We start from the raw sequence: 16,802 nt of genomic DNA on the forward strand, positions 1-16,802 counted from the left end.
ATCAGCGCCGATTTTAAAAGAAATCAGTATCGATTTGAGCTCGAAAACTTTTCTAGTTTTCGGCTCTGATTTACAAAATCAACGCGGATTTTCTTCATGATCATCAAAAAAATTGGGATACAAATAAATAGTCAGCCAGAGATGTCTGTGGTGAAAGACCCTGCTACTGAGCTGAGAACTAAGCTGAGATCAATCTTGCAATTTATTATAAACTCCAGTTGACTATTTGTGTCCATGATTTTTTGTTTTGAAAATATTGTGCAATAAACTTTTCCTTCGACAAATTTTTCTTACCGCTATCGTTTGTCCACTGATGCTGAAATCGGTTCCTGATATCAGCTACGTGTGCCCAGCCCTTTACCGTTAGAATTTACACCACTGAGCCAGGCACTGGCACTGGGCTGGTGACTCACTTGTTTGGAAAAGTTTAATTTTTTGTTACTGAAGCCACTCTTTCAGTGACTGATCGCTGCATAAACGTGCTCCTAATTTGAAACAGCCCTTAGTATATAATTCATAAGCTTTCCAACAAGTTTGGCATGGATACCATAATTATAGACATGTCGCCCTTTTAGGCCAGACTTACATTTTTGCCCTCTCGTTGATACAAAATAATAATTTCCTCAGCTGTCAACACTGGCAATAACACTTTTAAGATGACATGTGTAGGCTATTATGAACTGAAGAAATACGAAAGAAAATGGCCTTGGCTATATGGCATTTGTGATGAATAGTATACTTGATTATTCCAGAAAAAGCATCTTCCCGCTCCAAGTATCTACCCTGGAAGAAGCAAAGACCATTATGTTATGGAGAGCCTGGAAATGCATTTGTATTAATTGGCTGGTTGGAAGTCTTGGCACTGGAATACTTGTATTTTTATATTATGAGAAAGATTTCAGAGGAACTACATTCTTACAGGAGTCAGCAGAGGTTTCATTTTTCATCTGTTAAGTTCTAGGTAGGCTACTGCCATAGCCTAGTAGCCTTGCACAGCTAGGTTGGCCCTATAGGCCTATGATGCAATATTTAGTCTAGCTTTTTTCAGAGAGAGGAGATTTAAAGCATTTCTGGTGGCATATAAGCCTAGTATTTGGGCTATTGAGAAGGAAATATATAAAGAAAACAATACTTAGGGCCTACTTCATAACATAGCCCATTGAAAAGGGTAAAGTTCTACCAAATCATATTATTGACTTACGCATAAAGTGAATATACCACTTGATGTCTTTTTGGTATTTGTTTAGCCTTGTGACACCTGATAAGGAGACATGTTAAGAAAACAATTCTTACTTTAAAATATGTATAATGATCCTAGTTCTTATATTATCCAATGGGAGAACCTTTATCACCAAGTCTTTCCTCTAAAAATCCTTCTTTTTCAAGCTTAAAAGAAAATGTTTCCAAAACTCACGTTAAAAGTACCATGTTGCTTAAGTCTTTTTAAATTGCCCCTATAAATTGCCACCTAATAAGTTGTTTTATAAAGAGCGTTCATGCCGGTCTTTTTAAAACTTTTTTTTTTTAAACAGCAGTGGCAATGGGCCAAAATCAAAATATGAATGCTTAAGACCGGCAGGAACACTCTATAAAACAACTTATTAGGTGGCAATTTAAAAAGACTTGAGCAACGTGGTACTTTTAGCATGGGTTTTGGAAACATTTTCTTTTAAGCTGAAAAAAGAAGGATTTTTAGAGGAAAGAGTTGATGATAAAGGTTTTCCTATTTGATAATATAAGAACTAGGATCATTATACATATTTTAAAGTAAGAATTAGTTTTCTTAACATATCTCCTTATCATTCGACAGAAGGCTAAACAAATACCACCTTTTTTTATGCTGATTAAAAATATAATAATCATTTTTATTGGAAATGAATTTCAGCCCCCCCCCCCTATATTTGCCAATTCCGGGTATTTATTTCTACAACCTAACCTAACCCTGAATTGGCATATATAGGAGGGGCTGAAATTCATTTCCAATAGAAATGACTATTATATTTGCAATCAGTATAAAAAAAGGCATCAAATGGTGTATTCACTTTATTCCTAACTCAATAGGCTAATTTAATTTGGTAGAACTTTACCTTGAAAAGTTACCCTATGGATTTTGAAGGCACACTGTGGGTTCTGAGCTTAGGGGGGGATATTAAGAATGTGAAGTACTGTTTTATTAGCTGTAAAACACACAAGATATTGTATAGTAAACATGATAAAAGAAACTAGTCAAGCAGGTTCTTTCAATGGAGAATTCCTATGCCAAGCATAGCAAACAGTGGTTTCTCACTCTGTTTACAATATTTAAACTTTAATTTTTTGGGGGTTAAAGGGGCAAAAAAGGTACTGGTAAATTTTTTGTTATTCATATTATTGACTTATGAATAAAGTAAAGATACCACTCAATGCCTTTTTTATTCTCTTTCCAAATATAATAATTTTTTTTGTTCAAATTAATTTTGCCACCACCCCTATATATACCAACTCAGTATATATTTACACATTCGGGGGGGGGGGGGCGTTTCTACTTACCTCTCATTTACATAAGAAATAAAATTTCTTAGGGGGTGCCCCCCTCCCTTTGCTCTGCTCCTAGGTGCTTTGGTAAAAGTCTACTTTAGCTACTTTTGGCTATCTTGGAAAGGGTTTAGGTGGGGAAAATGAAACTTTCAGGGATGGGTCTACAGGCTAAAGTATGGCCAGGAAAGGTATTTTGAAGTATCTACCTTCATTCCTTCTCCCTTTAGAGGGTCTTGAAATTTGCCTACATGACAGTTCTTGGCCTATTGAAATTGTGACAAAACAACATTTTACCTTAATTTTCAGTTATCAGTTTCTTTTTCTCTGTCTTTAGTTCTGGAAATGCAATTCCTGTTATTTGAGTATAATTTTAAGCCATGAGTATAATTTTATCATTGTTTTTTTTTTCAAAATTTAGGAAATGAATTTACATATCTTTAATCCCTTATAAATTGGGATTGAGCAAAGTTGTGAAGCTGAAAACAATTTTATTTTACTTCATTTGGTACTGTTCAAAAAAGCAGGAAACATGCAAGGCATCCACTTGACAAAAGCAAAGATCTGATGCTATCTAATGCTGTATAAACAAGTATTTAGGGGTTTCTCACTCTGAGAACTATATTTGAACTTTAGTTTTTTGGAGTTTAGGGGGAAAAAAAGCCTTGGTAGGTTACATTACATATTTAATGTATGCTATGCTTTACCCCCCCCTTCCTAATATGCAAATATATAGCCTAAATTTGTCCATAAACTATTATATTTTTATCCTATTTTGTTTTATCTCATTAACATTAACCAAATTTCCCTTATTGCATGGTTCCCAGATTTTAGAACAGTCCCCTTCCTTTAAGCAGAAGATCTATTTTGCAAGGTTTCACTTTTAAAGCACACAAATTTTTAAAGGTTATGGAAGGTCAGGGTCCTCTAGAAGGAGAAGGAGTGGAGGTAGATACTTCAAAATACCTTCCCAGGACATACTTTAGCCTGTAGACCCATCCCTGAAAGTTTCATTTTCCTAACCTTACCCCTTTCTAAGATAGCCAGAAGTAGCTAAAGCAGAATGTTACCAGCACTTGCACTGTACTATACCACCAACATCACCAAATATGGAAATATATAGCCCAAATTATGTATTTCCCCTGCATTTTTGCTATGCATCACTGTCGTTTCAACCTGTGTAGGCCAAGCTCTTAATTGAATCAATGCTAACAAAATCAAGAAACAGTAATCACATGGGAGAAAAAGGTTTCATATTTGTACATTAGGGGGCGGTGGTAAAGTATAGCATAAATATGCACTATAAAACATAATTTAGCTAGGATAGAGGTGAATACATCACTTGATGCCTTTTTTATGCTCTTTCATAATTCATAATTCACTTCTGGAGAAAATTACATTTTGAGTCCTTAATGGGGCCCTAAAAGTTAAAACAGTCCATAGTAACCAAAGTTTAAAATATGGTTAAAAAAACTAAGAATATCAATATGCATATTAACATTAACAGACAATGCTTCTTCTATGCTTATATGCAGGAATGACATGATTAAATTGGATCACATTACATTATGGCAATTTTAAATAGACTTTTAAATAGAAGTTATTTGAAGTAATTTTTATGGAGCCAGTTTCCTTGGTTAAACCAGCAATCTTATGTATTTTTTGTTTTAATGCCATCAACAGCAAAGAAAAAATTAGTTCTGACAGATAGAAATGCTTTATCTGAATAAGAAAGACAAGAATCAAATTAAGTTCTAATTTATAAAGGCAGATCAAGGAATTACTTATTTTATTTGAATCTAAATTTGAAAATAGACTCAATCCTCTGGTCCAAATCTGAGCTTTGAGGCTATTGGATCTATATTAAGATTAAATAAAAAAAACAAACAATTTTTCTTTAACTGAAAGTAAGGAGCAACATTAAAACTTAAAACAAACAGAAATTATTCCATATATAAAATGGGCTGTCCCCTCCTCAACACCTCACTCTTACGCTAAAGTTTTTTATTGTTTAAAAAAATAAAGTTGTGTGACAAATTCAAATTTTAGCATAATGAGGTATTGACGAGGGGACAGCCCCTTTCATATATGGAATAATTTCTGTTTGTTTTAAGTTTTAATGTCACTCCTTACTTTCAGTTAAAAACTTTTTTTTATATTTAATTTCTGAATGTTTTGAATTAATGCAGCTTTGACTTTGGCTCACCATACATGAATAATTAAAACGAGATTTGCATATTAATTTTACTTTTTTGGCTAAATGACTTTCTTGAAATTTTGTTCTGACATAAATTACAAATTAACTTATGTAATGAACTTATATACTCGTATGTTTTATTATGTATATTAGGGAGTTTGCCCCCTAGTTGATACCTTGCTCTTTATGCTAAAGTTCGAATTTTGTTCAAATCACAAACCCCTGAATCACAAAGGCTGGTTAATTAGAATAGAGGGCTCTTTTGAAAGTACTAAAAAAAACTTTAGCAAAAAGGGTGAGGTATTGACTAGGCAGCAAACCCCCCCATATATGTAATAATTTCTGTTTGTTTTAAGTTTTAATGTTGCTCTTTACTTTCAGTTGAAAAAACTAGTTTTTTTTATTTAATTTCTGATCGTTTTTAAATAATGCTGGGAAATCTGGTGCCCCTTCATAAAAGGATCCTCCCTCAAGGAAACATCCTCCATGGAAGGATCCTCCCCTGTAACCCCCTCCTCTGACACCCCCCCCCTTCAGAAAAAAATCCCTTTGGAAACGTCTTTATACTTCCCATTAACCTATACTATATATAAACAATGGGCAAAGTTCATAACTTCCAGCCCTTCCCCCGGGAACTGTGGGGGATTAAGTCATCCTCAAATATATATTTATTAGATTTTCGACTATGCTGAACAAAATGGCTATCTAAAAATTTTGATTGGGCGACTTTGGGAAAAAAATGAGCGTGGGCAGGGGTTAAGTTGCCCTCCAATTTTTTGGGTCACTTAAAAAGGACACTAGAACTTTTAATTTCTGTTCAAATGAGCCCTCTTACAATATTCTAGGACTACTGAATTGATACAATCACCTGTGGGGAAAAAAAAAAAAAACAAAACAAATAAACATGCATCTGTGATCTTTCTTCTGACAAAAAATACAAAATTCCAAATTTTTGCAGATAGTTGCTTGAAACTTCTGCAGTGGGGTTTTCTGATATGCTGAATCTGATAGTGATTTTCATTAAAGGTCTATGACTTTTTGCGGATGTATCCCCCTTTTTTTTGAAAATAAGGCAAATTTTCTAAGGTGCATAATTTTTGATGGGTAAAACTAAACTTAATGAAACTTATATATTTGAAATCAGCATAAAAATCTGATTCTATTCATGTGTCTATGGGTATCAAAATTCCAATTTTTTAGAGTTTTGGTTACTATTGAGCCAGGTTGCTCCTTACTTACAGTTTGTTACCATGAACTGTTTGATTTATAGATTTATATGAAATCTAAATTTGAAAATGGACTCAATCCTCTGGTCCAAGTCTGAGATTTGAGGCTATTGGACACCCAAAATCTAACATGCCCCATTTTCCCAGTGTTAAATGTATCTTTTAATGATTGACAATTTGCATAGTATATAGCCCTTGCTCAGGGCATAATTGTTGGATCTTTCAAATTATTTGAACAAACTGGCTCTCTCAATTTTTCATGTGTTATCATGAGGGTTGTGGTGGGGGGGGGGCTTGTTTATAAAAGATATGGGATGATGACTGGTCCCATCCCATTTTAGTTCCAACCTACCTTTTAAAAAAGCACTAGAGATTTCAATCTACAATTAAATTTGAACAGTTCTTCTTCTTACATATACACATGAAAATATATTTTTATATTTTTAGAATTATATATATTTAGAATTTGTTTAGAAACATACAAAAATCTAAAATGATAAATTCCACAAAAGTTGTCTTTATTTTACTTACAAAAATTATATGCCCTATTTTTCATCAAAATTGCATTTTATGCAATAACATAAATAAAAGAGAATTCTGACCGTCTTAGTTCAACCAAATATATTTGAATGCTGTTGTTGCATGGTAAATATTAAATTAAAATGAAAGGAAGAACTTTAGTGAGATGGAAGTGCCTGTTTTACATTGCATAACAAATTAAATCTTGGTGGCATGTTTGACACTGCTGGATGTAAGACCTCTTCAACATTTTTAGTGATGAACTATATTGGGGTTAGATATGTGTTAAAGCTCAGAAAGTAACTTTACAGTGGCTTTTTTGGAAATTGTAGTTTTAAGTTTGAATCACTTAAAAGCTCAGCAAATTCAATCAATCTCAGTTAAATCAATAAAAACAGATTTTGAATTCAAGCTACCTTTTTTAAATCAATATTTAATGTAAAATATGTACAGAACTAGGTTTGTAGCACTTTGTGATTTACAATAATTTTTGCAATAAAAGTTTTACAATGATTTCTCTTAATTATAAAATTGTCAACACTTAGAAAATTTTTTCTATCCTATCTTTCCAAATTTTAATCTTTTTAATAAAACTTTTAATTTTATCATTATAGAAGAAAATGTATTGTAGTTTTTTCATTGAAGCAACAAGTTAAGATTATTCAATTTTGCAAAGATATCAGTCAAACAACACAGCTTGGATAGCCATAAGTTGTTTTGAAGAAAAGCAGCACGTTCACATTTTTGTTTGGTTAAGAATATTTCAATTCCTTCTTTTAATAATAATAATCTTCTTGAACTTTAACCTCTTGACAACCATCTTACTTCAGCATGTAATAATAAAGTTATATAAACGGAATCCATATCAAACAGTTTGTGGTAATGAACTGTAAGTAAGAAGTGACCCAGCTCAATAGCAACCAAAACTCTAAAAAACAGAATTTTGATATCAATAGATATATCAAAAGAATCGGATTTTTATGCTGATTTCAAATATAAATTTCAAAAAGTTTAGTCTTACCCATCAAAGATTACAAGCCTTTGAAAATTTTGCTGATTTTCAAAAAAAGGGGAAAACAGCCCCTAAAAGTCAAGTGAACTCAATGAAAATCATACCATCAGATTCAGCATATCAGAGCCAGAAGAAAGATCACAGATGCGTGTTTATTTGTTTGTTTGTTTTTTTTTTCCTCAGGGATGATTGTATTGACCCAGTGGTCCTAGAATATTGGGAGAGAGGGTTCATTTGAATGGAAATCAAAGTTCTAATGCCCTTTTTAAGTAACCAAAAAAAATTGGAGGACAACTAGGCCCCCTCCCCCACCCCTTTTTCCCAAAATTGTCTGATAAAAATTTTGAGACAGCTTGAGAAAGTTGGCCCATAACTATGCTTTTGGGTATAACAAGACGCCCCTACAGCCCCAGGAGAAAGGTCTATAAGTTATAAGATTTGTCTATTGTTTGTGCATAGTATTTGTTATTGGGAAGTAGGCATACATTTTTGGGCTGGTGAGGGGGGCAAATTTTCTGCTGGGGGGTTTTTCATGGGTAGGGAAGTTTCCAGGGAGTGAACTTGTCAGGAGAAAATATATGCTTGGGGAATTTGCCAGAATTCTTATACAAAATTCTTTTTATATGTCTTGCTTTCTCTTTTCTGTCTCAATTTTATACATCTAGTGGTTAAGAGTAATTGTCTGGGGTAAACTTTCACTGGGATTGAATTGTCTAGAAGATATATCCATGGGGATTGGGTCTCTCCATGGAGGTGGGGCAAGATTTTCTGGCATTATTTAAAAAAACGATCAGAAATTTAACACCTTGCTCTTTATGCTAAAGATTGAATTTTGTCCCAAGTCCTCAATAATGACTCCTGAAACACAAGGGCCGTTGGATTATAAGCATAAGACACTTTTTTAAAGTTCCAAAAAACTTAAGCGTAAAGAGCGAGGTGTTGAGGAGGGGGCAACCCCCTTTATATGCATAATAATTTCTTTTCGTTTTGAGTTTTAATGTTGCTCATTACTTTCAGTTGAACAAACTTGTTTTTTTTTTATTTAATCCTTAGAAATATTTGAAAATAAGTGACTGTTAAGGGCATGGCTCTTAATAAAATTTATAATCTTAACAGCATTCTTTGGCACAGCCTTCAATTATGGTGCCAATTTTTTGGCTGTAAGAGCCTCTTGTTGAATAAGGCAATGATTAAATGTTATATGGTCATAAAGAGTAGCCTGAAAAAATGATTTAAAACCTATGTTTTTGCCCATCATGGCTCTTGTACCATCTGGGCATATTCCACAGTAATTTTTTCCATTCTAGACCTTCAGTCTTTAAAAATTCATCAACTTTACAATATATGTCTTTCCCTGTAGTATGTTATAAATATTTAACTTTAATATATAAATATTTGACTTTAAAGTATCTTGCGACCCCACGATTATTCCTTCAGTCACTTTTGGCTCTGAAAAAGGACACTTGAAGTTTGAATTTTGATTGAAGGACCCCCCCCCCCCTCTTCAAAGTTTGACAACCCTCCATTCTATATAAAAGGCTAGGACAATAATATACAAGGGAGACCTTTTGTCCTTTAATTAGTCAATGATACTTCATTGACCCTGAAAGTACACTCTTAGCCAAGCTTGAAATCTATTTTTCCAAGTTGGGACTTGTGACTTGAATATTATGGCTTTTAGAACCTTAAATATTACAAAAATTTGTATGAAAGTGAATGAAATCTAGACAAATGAAGTAACATTCCTCCCATGACAGAATACTAATTTTCTCTTAGCAGAATCTACTTTCACATAAAATTTTCCAGGGCCTTACAAGAAGGACAGCATGAATGTAGGGGTTTGATAATACTTGGTCAGTGCTTAATTTAGGCTGCAACCCCACCTTTGAAAGTTTTATTCATGTACTAGAGCCACTTTGAGAGGTAGAATAAACCCTAAGCTGCAATTTTACAGCCTTTTATGGCCCATTGTTGATCTAAGATAATTTTTATGACAATTTTTACAGCACTAGGCCACTAAAAAAGTTAGGGCCAGATATCCCATTGATCAATTGTTTTCCTTGCATTCTGGATTAAGACATTTGTGACATGGAAGATTTTTCAGGGGTCTTGAGAGCTGAGAATACAAGAATAGGTCTGAAAATTAATGCTGTTGGGGCTATGTTGCTTAGACTAAGAATACACATGGGTAAAGAGGTGATGTTAGGTAACTAGAAAAGCAATCAAGGATAAATTCAATTAGGCCTACCTAAGTAGCATTACTAGTAAAATAGGTGGAAGCCATGAAAATATAAAAAATAGAATAGCCTAGTCATGGTGTGTTTTTTTTTGGAATTGAAAAAGTTTGGAAATGTAGAAAGATAATTCTCCAAAGTATGATAAGAGTATCAGAAGCCATGGCAGTGATGGTGATCAACTATGACCCTGAATCATGTGCACTTCACAATGTCAAGGAAAATATGCTAGAGGACTGACTCATTATCCAAGCATAAATATGTATACAAACAGTGCAGCCAACACCAATGCAATTTTTAGCTACCATACCATTATTCACTATTCACATTACCATTAAACTAATCCAGTTACAATTAAACAAAAATATTCAGACATATGCTGTGATCTGACTGAATGCCAAGAAGCAATTGAAACTATTGCTGAGATGCACAAGCGAAAATCCTTTTATGAGCAGGTTAATCTGTATCATTTTTGGAGAAACTTTTTGCTACTGTTTGTATAGCCTATATATTTATGCTCTGCTCATTATGTATAAACTAATAAGCTAAGTATAAAAAAAATGTGGTCTGATCCCTCTTTCTAAGGTATGAAAAAAAGGTCAAGATGGCTAGGTCACATATTACCATTGAGCAGTAGATTGCGCATTATTGTAGATTGCCAAAGATTGTGCTTTTTTGTTGTCTATCTAGAGCCAAACAAAAAGCAGGTTGTCTTCAAATGGGTTGGAAAGAGGTCATTAGCAAGAATCTAAGTGGAATTTGAACTTGGTGGAAGGGGGTAAAGTGTAAAGCTTCAAACAGAGATGGGATAGACATCATGAATTACTCTGCCATCCCCCAGTGGTAGCAATTTCTTAAGCTTTTTTGGATAATGTTTTTATTAAAGATTTCTAATATTCTCACATAATTTTTATGTATAATTTTGTTTATTAAATTCCAGGATGTGGCAAGCTATTTAGAGAGCCTTACAGTTAGTCTGATGGACAATCCGGTGGGATTAAAACTGAATGGACCATTGAGTAATGCACTGGGAGCTTTTTTTCTGTATCATATCTACTTATGGCGGATTTATATTAGTAAGTTATGATTACCTTGGCAATCAGTATAAATGGAGATTGAGACCTTATCTTTACCCCATGGTGAGAGAGATTAGTCATAGAGACTTCACGGAAGAATACAAAAAATGGGCTCTTTTTTTGGGCATTGCCATTGGTCCCATAAAAATCCTGTCATCTAAAGTTAAGAGCTGAACACACATAGTTTTTTCAACTCTGATTTGCCAATTGTAGAGAAAACAACTATGATTTGAGCTTGAAAAACTTTCTAGTTTTTGGAGCTGACCTACAAAAATAGCGCCAAATTTCATTGTGGTCATAAAGAAAAGAAATCCTCAATTGTTTTCTTCTTTTCAGTAGAAAAAAAACTAAATAATAATAATAATAAATAAATATTTAATAATACAAGAACTTCATAATTTTATAATGAAAGAATTTGAAATTTGTTTAAAACTTTTTCTAATTAAATAAAAAATCAATAATAAAAGAATTTAATGACAATAATAATAAACTAAATAATAAGTTGAGGTCAATCATGTCATTATTGGTAAACTGCAATTGACTATTGATGTCCATGACGTTTAGTTTTGAAAATATCATGCGAATGGTATTGTTTCTGTGCTGCTATCGTTTGCCCACAGAACTTCTGAAATCGGTGCCAAAAAAGCTGCGTTTGTCTGGCCCTTTAGGACCTCTGCTTATAACTGAGAGTTAAAGATGGCCATCAGAGACAAAAAGTGCTATCAGTCGTACTGTTAAAAGTCTGAAAGAGCCTGGAATCATGAAGCCATTCATTTTGCTTAACTCCATAGCTGGGTTTGATATCTTAATACTGTCCATAGCAAAAACCTAGCTGTTCCTTCAAAAGTGCTTAAAGAGCTGACTTTAATCAAAGTCAAACTTGAAACCTATATTCAGGGAACTGCTGTACCTGCACTAACAGTTTCTGCTCCTAAACCACTGAGTCATTTCGTGAAATAGTTTTATTACTGTTGCTATTAATAATGGTACTGTATAATGGTTGACGAGATTTCGTTATATCGATAAGTTTTTATTTTTAATTTTTTTTCTTTGCTTTTGTTTTTAGTGATTTTGTTTATTATATTGTGAATTAAAAAAGATGGCATTTTTCATCCAGGGTTTTCACTCCTACTTTTGTGTTGAATAAAGCTTGAATAAAAAGCTTATTGCTTTTTAGATTTAAAATATGACAATCTTCTTGTTTTGGAGACCCTTGGAAATTTTGTAAAAGCTCCGTGGAAAGGAGACAAATGAACCAGAATGGTAAATTAAGTATTGTACATTTTAAGGAGAAGATAATCACGGAGAATGAATGGAAGAAATCTGTTTTCTAATATTTCTTCAATAAACTAAGGTAAAAAACGAACAAATCTAGCATTTTTATTATATTATATAGATTTAATTGTGATATTTTACTTCTTTTGCACTATTTTCTATTTCAGCTCATTTTACCTTTATTGCTTTTACCTCAAGAAATAAAAAAAAAACTTTTTTTTTCCAGAGAGTCTTTAAACAACAGCCTACTTGCAAATATAATTACACCAAGACAAGAAAGGCATGCTGTTTGTATCAAGAATTTCCTAGACCACACTGACTATGCGAAATATCAAGTTAAAAGACAAGAAAATGCCTCACAGAGTACATTTTAATTCCAAAACATCCTAACTCGCATTGACACTTCAGTTAAATATAGAATAAGTTCTAGAGAACCGGGGGCGTGGGGTAAAAATTGATGTCTGATCCCTCTTGATTTCCGGGAATATTTCTGGTGTAGGCCTACGCCTTTATTAAGAAATTCAAGAGTAACACTAAAGTAAAACAGGAAAGGATGATAGAAAAGAAAAGCATCTGCCTGCTGACATTTAGCTACGAAATAATCTCCTCCATGATAATTTAAGCTGTTAATATACTATTCAGCTTTGTTTAGTTTTCCTTTTTCCTACCTTGTTTTTACCTGTTAAAATGTGCGTATGTTCAACTTCAATAATTCATCATGGGGTTCAAAAACCCATATCACTATTCAGTATGAACTTTTTTTGAATACATGTCTTTTTTCGACTCTCTCAATAACTGCTACTTACCTTTTTTGCGAGAAATTTGATCCCTGTCATCAAAAGAACAGAACGACCTTGATTGTCAAAAATATGAAGGGCTAACACAAAATCAAAAGCTTCCGGTTGATTTTATAGTCACAAAGACTGTTCTATGCGGACATTTATTTTTTGTTTAGTCTTTTTCCAAGCTGTTGGTCTGACTTTACTTCTAGACAACTAAAAATGGTAGAACTTTTTCCATTTTTTTGAATTCACTACTTTTAAGGATATTTTTTTTACTTTTTTTTATGTCGCCCAATGTTCTTGTGTGAAAGCATGTTTATAGGGTACTTTAAAAACTGTAAAACTGGTTACGATTAACCAAATATATCGAAAAATTTGGCAGAGTTTTGCAAAATCTGATGTTTTGCCTGACAGATTATTGTGTTTATAGAAAGAAAACTTTTCTGGAAAGTTACGCATCCCGGGTGTTTTCCCATTTCTTTGCTCTTAAGGGGGGAATCTAAGCATTGATTGTTTTATATTTAGAGGAGGGATTGCCTGTAGAGGCTATAAGAGTGAAAAAGTAGAGGGAAGGGGAGGCCAGAGCAGTGCAAAGAGAATGTGACTTCAGGCCCGTGCATCTAGTAAAATATACCTTCTCTAATTATAAAGTTATTTTTAAATCTGAGGTAAATAAATAATTTCAAGTCAATGCATTATAGCTTGTGTACTAGACATATACAATTCAAACTTCTCTTTTTAATATAGAATAGCGAATAATTTTTTGTTAGGTTTTAACTGTTGTTGGTAATAGTACTTTTTTATGACAAATTTTGCTTTAAATATCTGTTTTTTATTGCAGTTTCTCTTCAGTCCTTAATGACAAGTCTTTGGGTATTTGTTCATTTTCTGGGATTATTTGGTGCCTCTTTACTCATTGCTGGGTTGAAAGACTTATTGAAGTTCATCACATTCCACTGCTATGTCTTTTATGTATATGCTGCAAGGTAATAGTTATATTAAAAATGTTTTTATTTAAAAATATCTATCAGTATGTTTTAATTTGTTCTTAAATTCAACAGAATGTTCTAAATATGTTTCATGCCTCTCTGCCCAAGTACCTCCCAAGATCTTCACCACCCCTCTTCCACGCACACACAAAAAAACCTTGTCCAAATGTTATACAACATGTTAAACTAGGTTATTTGGCGTACTAATGGTTTTTGAAAACCTAGATTCCCTTTTCATCATGGAAACATTTCAAGACTGGAAAAAAAAAATCGTTTGGTATTGGTCTTGAACCCAAGGAATTGGTTTTCCGAGACCCGCAGTATAAGAGAAGCAGACTTTAAGAAAAAACCTAAGTTACTCCAAACAAAAAACCTTTCAAGCTTTACAAATAGGGAAGAGATTGAAATATGAATATGAAGACACCTACCTGAGCTCTGAGATGGGCTATAGAGCTGATTTTATAGTATTTTGCCTTTCAGCTTATCGAGCAAAAGAATAGCCGCTATTCCTCATTTTAATTATTTTTTTCCTTTTTTTTCATTTTAAATGATCTAAAAAATACATTTTCTTAAAATTGAGGTTCAAAAAACCAGAATATGTCAAATTTTTAGTGTTTATACATTATCTTAGGAGATATATACGTCAAAGTATCTTGCGAATTTACCCTTAAAGTCCAAGACACTTGTAACACCTCCCCCCCCCCCTCTTCCTCGTTGAAAACCTATGCTTATAATTAAAACTGTATATAGGTGTAATTTATGTTTTTGGTTCTAAAGTAAAATTTGTGGTAATTAGCTACGTTAAAGAACTACTGGACCTAAGAATATATAATTCGTGACATTAAATTAAAATTAATTCAACCGATTAATTAATTTTTTTTTATTAAAAAATGGGTAAAAAAAAACACAATATAGAAACCTCCATAAAATACTAACAAAACAAAACTGCATATAATATTAGCAATATCAAAATAGGTCCCGACGCATATTAGCGTATTTGGAATGACCCAAAAAAAGGGATACTTCAACTACTAATACACTAATACACTTCCTCAGAAAAAAACTTTCTGACTCCTCCTCCTCTCCCCTACCCCTACTAAACAATTAATCAACATTCTAAGGATAATATATTTTTACAGGGAACTTAAAGGAATCCGACACTCATACTTTGATTCATCTTTGATTCATCATGCTTCCTTTCATATACTGACAATCACCTCAATCAACACACAAATCAATTTCTCTTTTAACACTCACAAGCATATACTCACTCACAAATCAATCGCTTAATCCGTGTCTACAATACTGGTTAAAACAAATACAAACTCTTACTGTTTTATTTTATAACACACGGAGTGGATACAAATGGCTAGTGAACGTCGACGACCAAACTAACACAGTATAACAAATATGGATGAATAAGAGAAAAATATAGCATTCTAATAACCTTTTTGGGAAAAATATTTTCAGCTTCTGCAGAGTTCCAACATTTTTGGCTAATTTATTACTTATAAATGCAATATGATCTTTAAAACTTAGGCATTCATCTACCATCACCCCAAGATACCTTACAATACTTGTCCATTTGATTCTTCAATTTTCTAACTCAATTCTTTCAATCCATGGATAGTAATTTGCACTTCTGCCATATAACATGAACATTGTTTTCTTCTGATTAACAAGCAGTTTGTTCACTCGCATCCACCTCTCGAATGTCACCATTCCTTGTTTCATGTCATTTTTGAAACCTGCTTCTTTTTTCGCGGCCATTGTAAACTGAGTATCATCAGAAAAACTTGGAAGTATTGCTCGCACCGGGCCATCAGTGTACCTTGGAGTTGACAGTTGTTTGAGGAATCCATTAGGTCATTAATGTACACAAGAAATAATAGGGGACCCAGCACAGACCCCTGTGGCACACCGCACTTTACTACCATCTCTTCTGACAGGACTGTGCCCAGCCGTACTCTTTGAGTTCTTCCTTTAAGAAATGAAGCAATGATTTTTAGAATTTTAAAACGAATCCCAGCATTTTCAAGCTTAGCCAATAAAATCTTATGATCAACACAGTCAAAAGCCTTCATAATATCTAGAAAAATTGAAGCCGCCTTTAAACCTGAATCTTGGCAATCGATAGCAAATGCAGTCAAAAATAATAAAGCATGCTCTGTAGACAAGGGCGCCGACAGGAAATTTTTCAAGGGGGGGGGGCAGACGCCAAAATAGCAGTGGTGGTTGTGTGACAGTCTAGGTGGCTTAGGGTACCAAACTACGACTTCACCCAGAAGACGATTAATTTGCAATCAATTTAAAATCCTGAGAAGCTAATTGATTAAAAGTATCAATAACTATATTTTAGGCTTTCCAGTTGCAAAAGAAGTAATGCCACACGGTGGTAGTACTGGATTTAACCAAGTTGATTCGCTTTTTTTCGGATGCAGTTAGGCTACGTTTGGTGATCTGTAATTGCGTATCAGTTATAATAAGGTGGGAGGGGGGGGGTGAGTCATTCTTTAGGTGGAGATAGGGTAGATTCCTAAAAAGTACATTTTAATAGAGGAACTGCTTACTTTTCATGAGTCTTCAGATAAATGCTGAAAGAGGAAGGGGTATAGTTGTAATTAATTAAAATGTTTCTCTATACAGCTAATATGTTACATTCCTACATTTACCAGCACAGAGGTGGAAAAGGCAAGGCAGGTCATCATCAACCCCACCATGAAATTTCTTTGGGGTGGCAAATACTGCTAGGAACTTATTTTTTAACAATTTTAAATGGTAATATTTTTCTTTTTCTATTTATACGAAGTACTTCAATGTACTTATAAAAAATATATGTAATGTATTTATCGATAAGAAAATCCTATTGTAGAGGTTGTGATGGCTTCAGTTGTGTAGAAGATCAAAAGTCTCACAGAATTTCCATCCATACAAATAAAAATACTTCTTTTCATCCAACCAAAATTACTATTCATCGC

General features: G+C 33.4%; 1 protein-coding gene across 1 annotated transcript in view; it reads left to right on the forward strand.

Annotated features, from left to right (window-relative positions):
• Positions 1-645: 645 nt before the first annotated feature.
• The window catches only part of PIG-Q (phosphatidylinositol glycan anchor biosynthesis class Q), a 53,116-nt gene continuing 36,959 nt past the window's right edge, over positions 646-16,802 (forward strand). Inside the window, exons 1-3 of the mRNA XM_089093060.1 lie at positions 646-933; positions 10,643-10,778; positions 13,677-13,821. Of these exons, the coding sequence (XP_088949186.1) occupies positions 715-933; positions 10,643-10,778; positions 13,677-13,821 (500 nt within the window). The 5' untranslated portion in view covers positions 646-714. The remainder of the gene's footprint in view (positions 934-10,642; positions 10,779-13,676; positions 13,822-16,802) is intronic.

The sequence above is a fragment of the Artemia sp. Qi Xiang Cuo genome, chromosome 8 (genome assembly GCF_049724085.1).
Source record: "Artemia sp. Qi Xiang Cuo chromosome 8, ASM4972408v1, whole genome shotgun sequence".
In the NCBI taxonomy this organism is placed as follows: Eukaryota; Metazoa; Arthropoda; class Branchiopoda; order Anostraca; family Artemiidae; genus Artemia; species Artemia sp. Qi Xiang Cuo.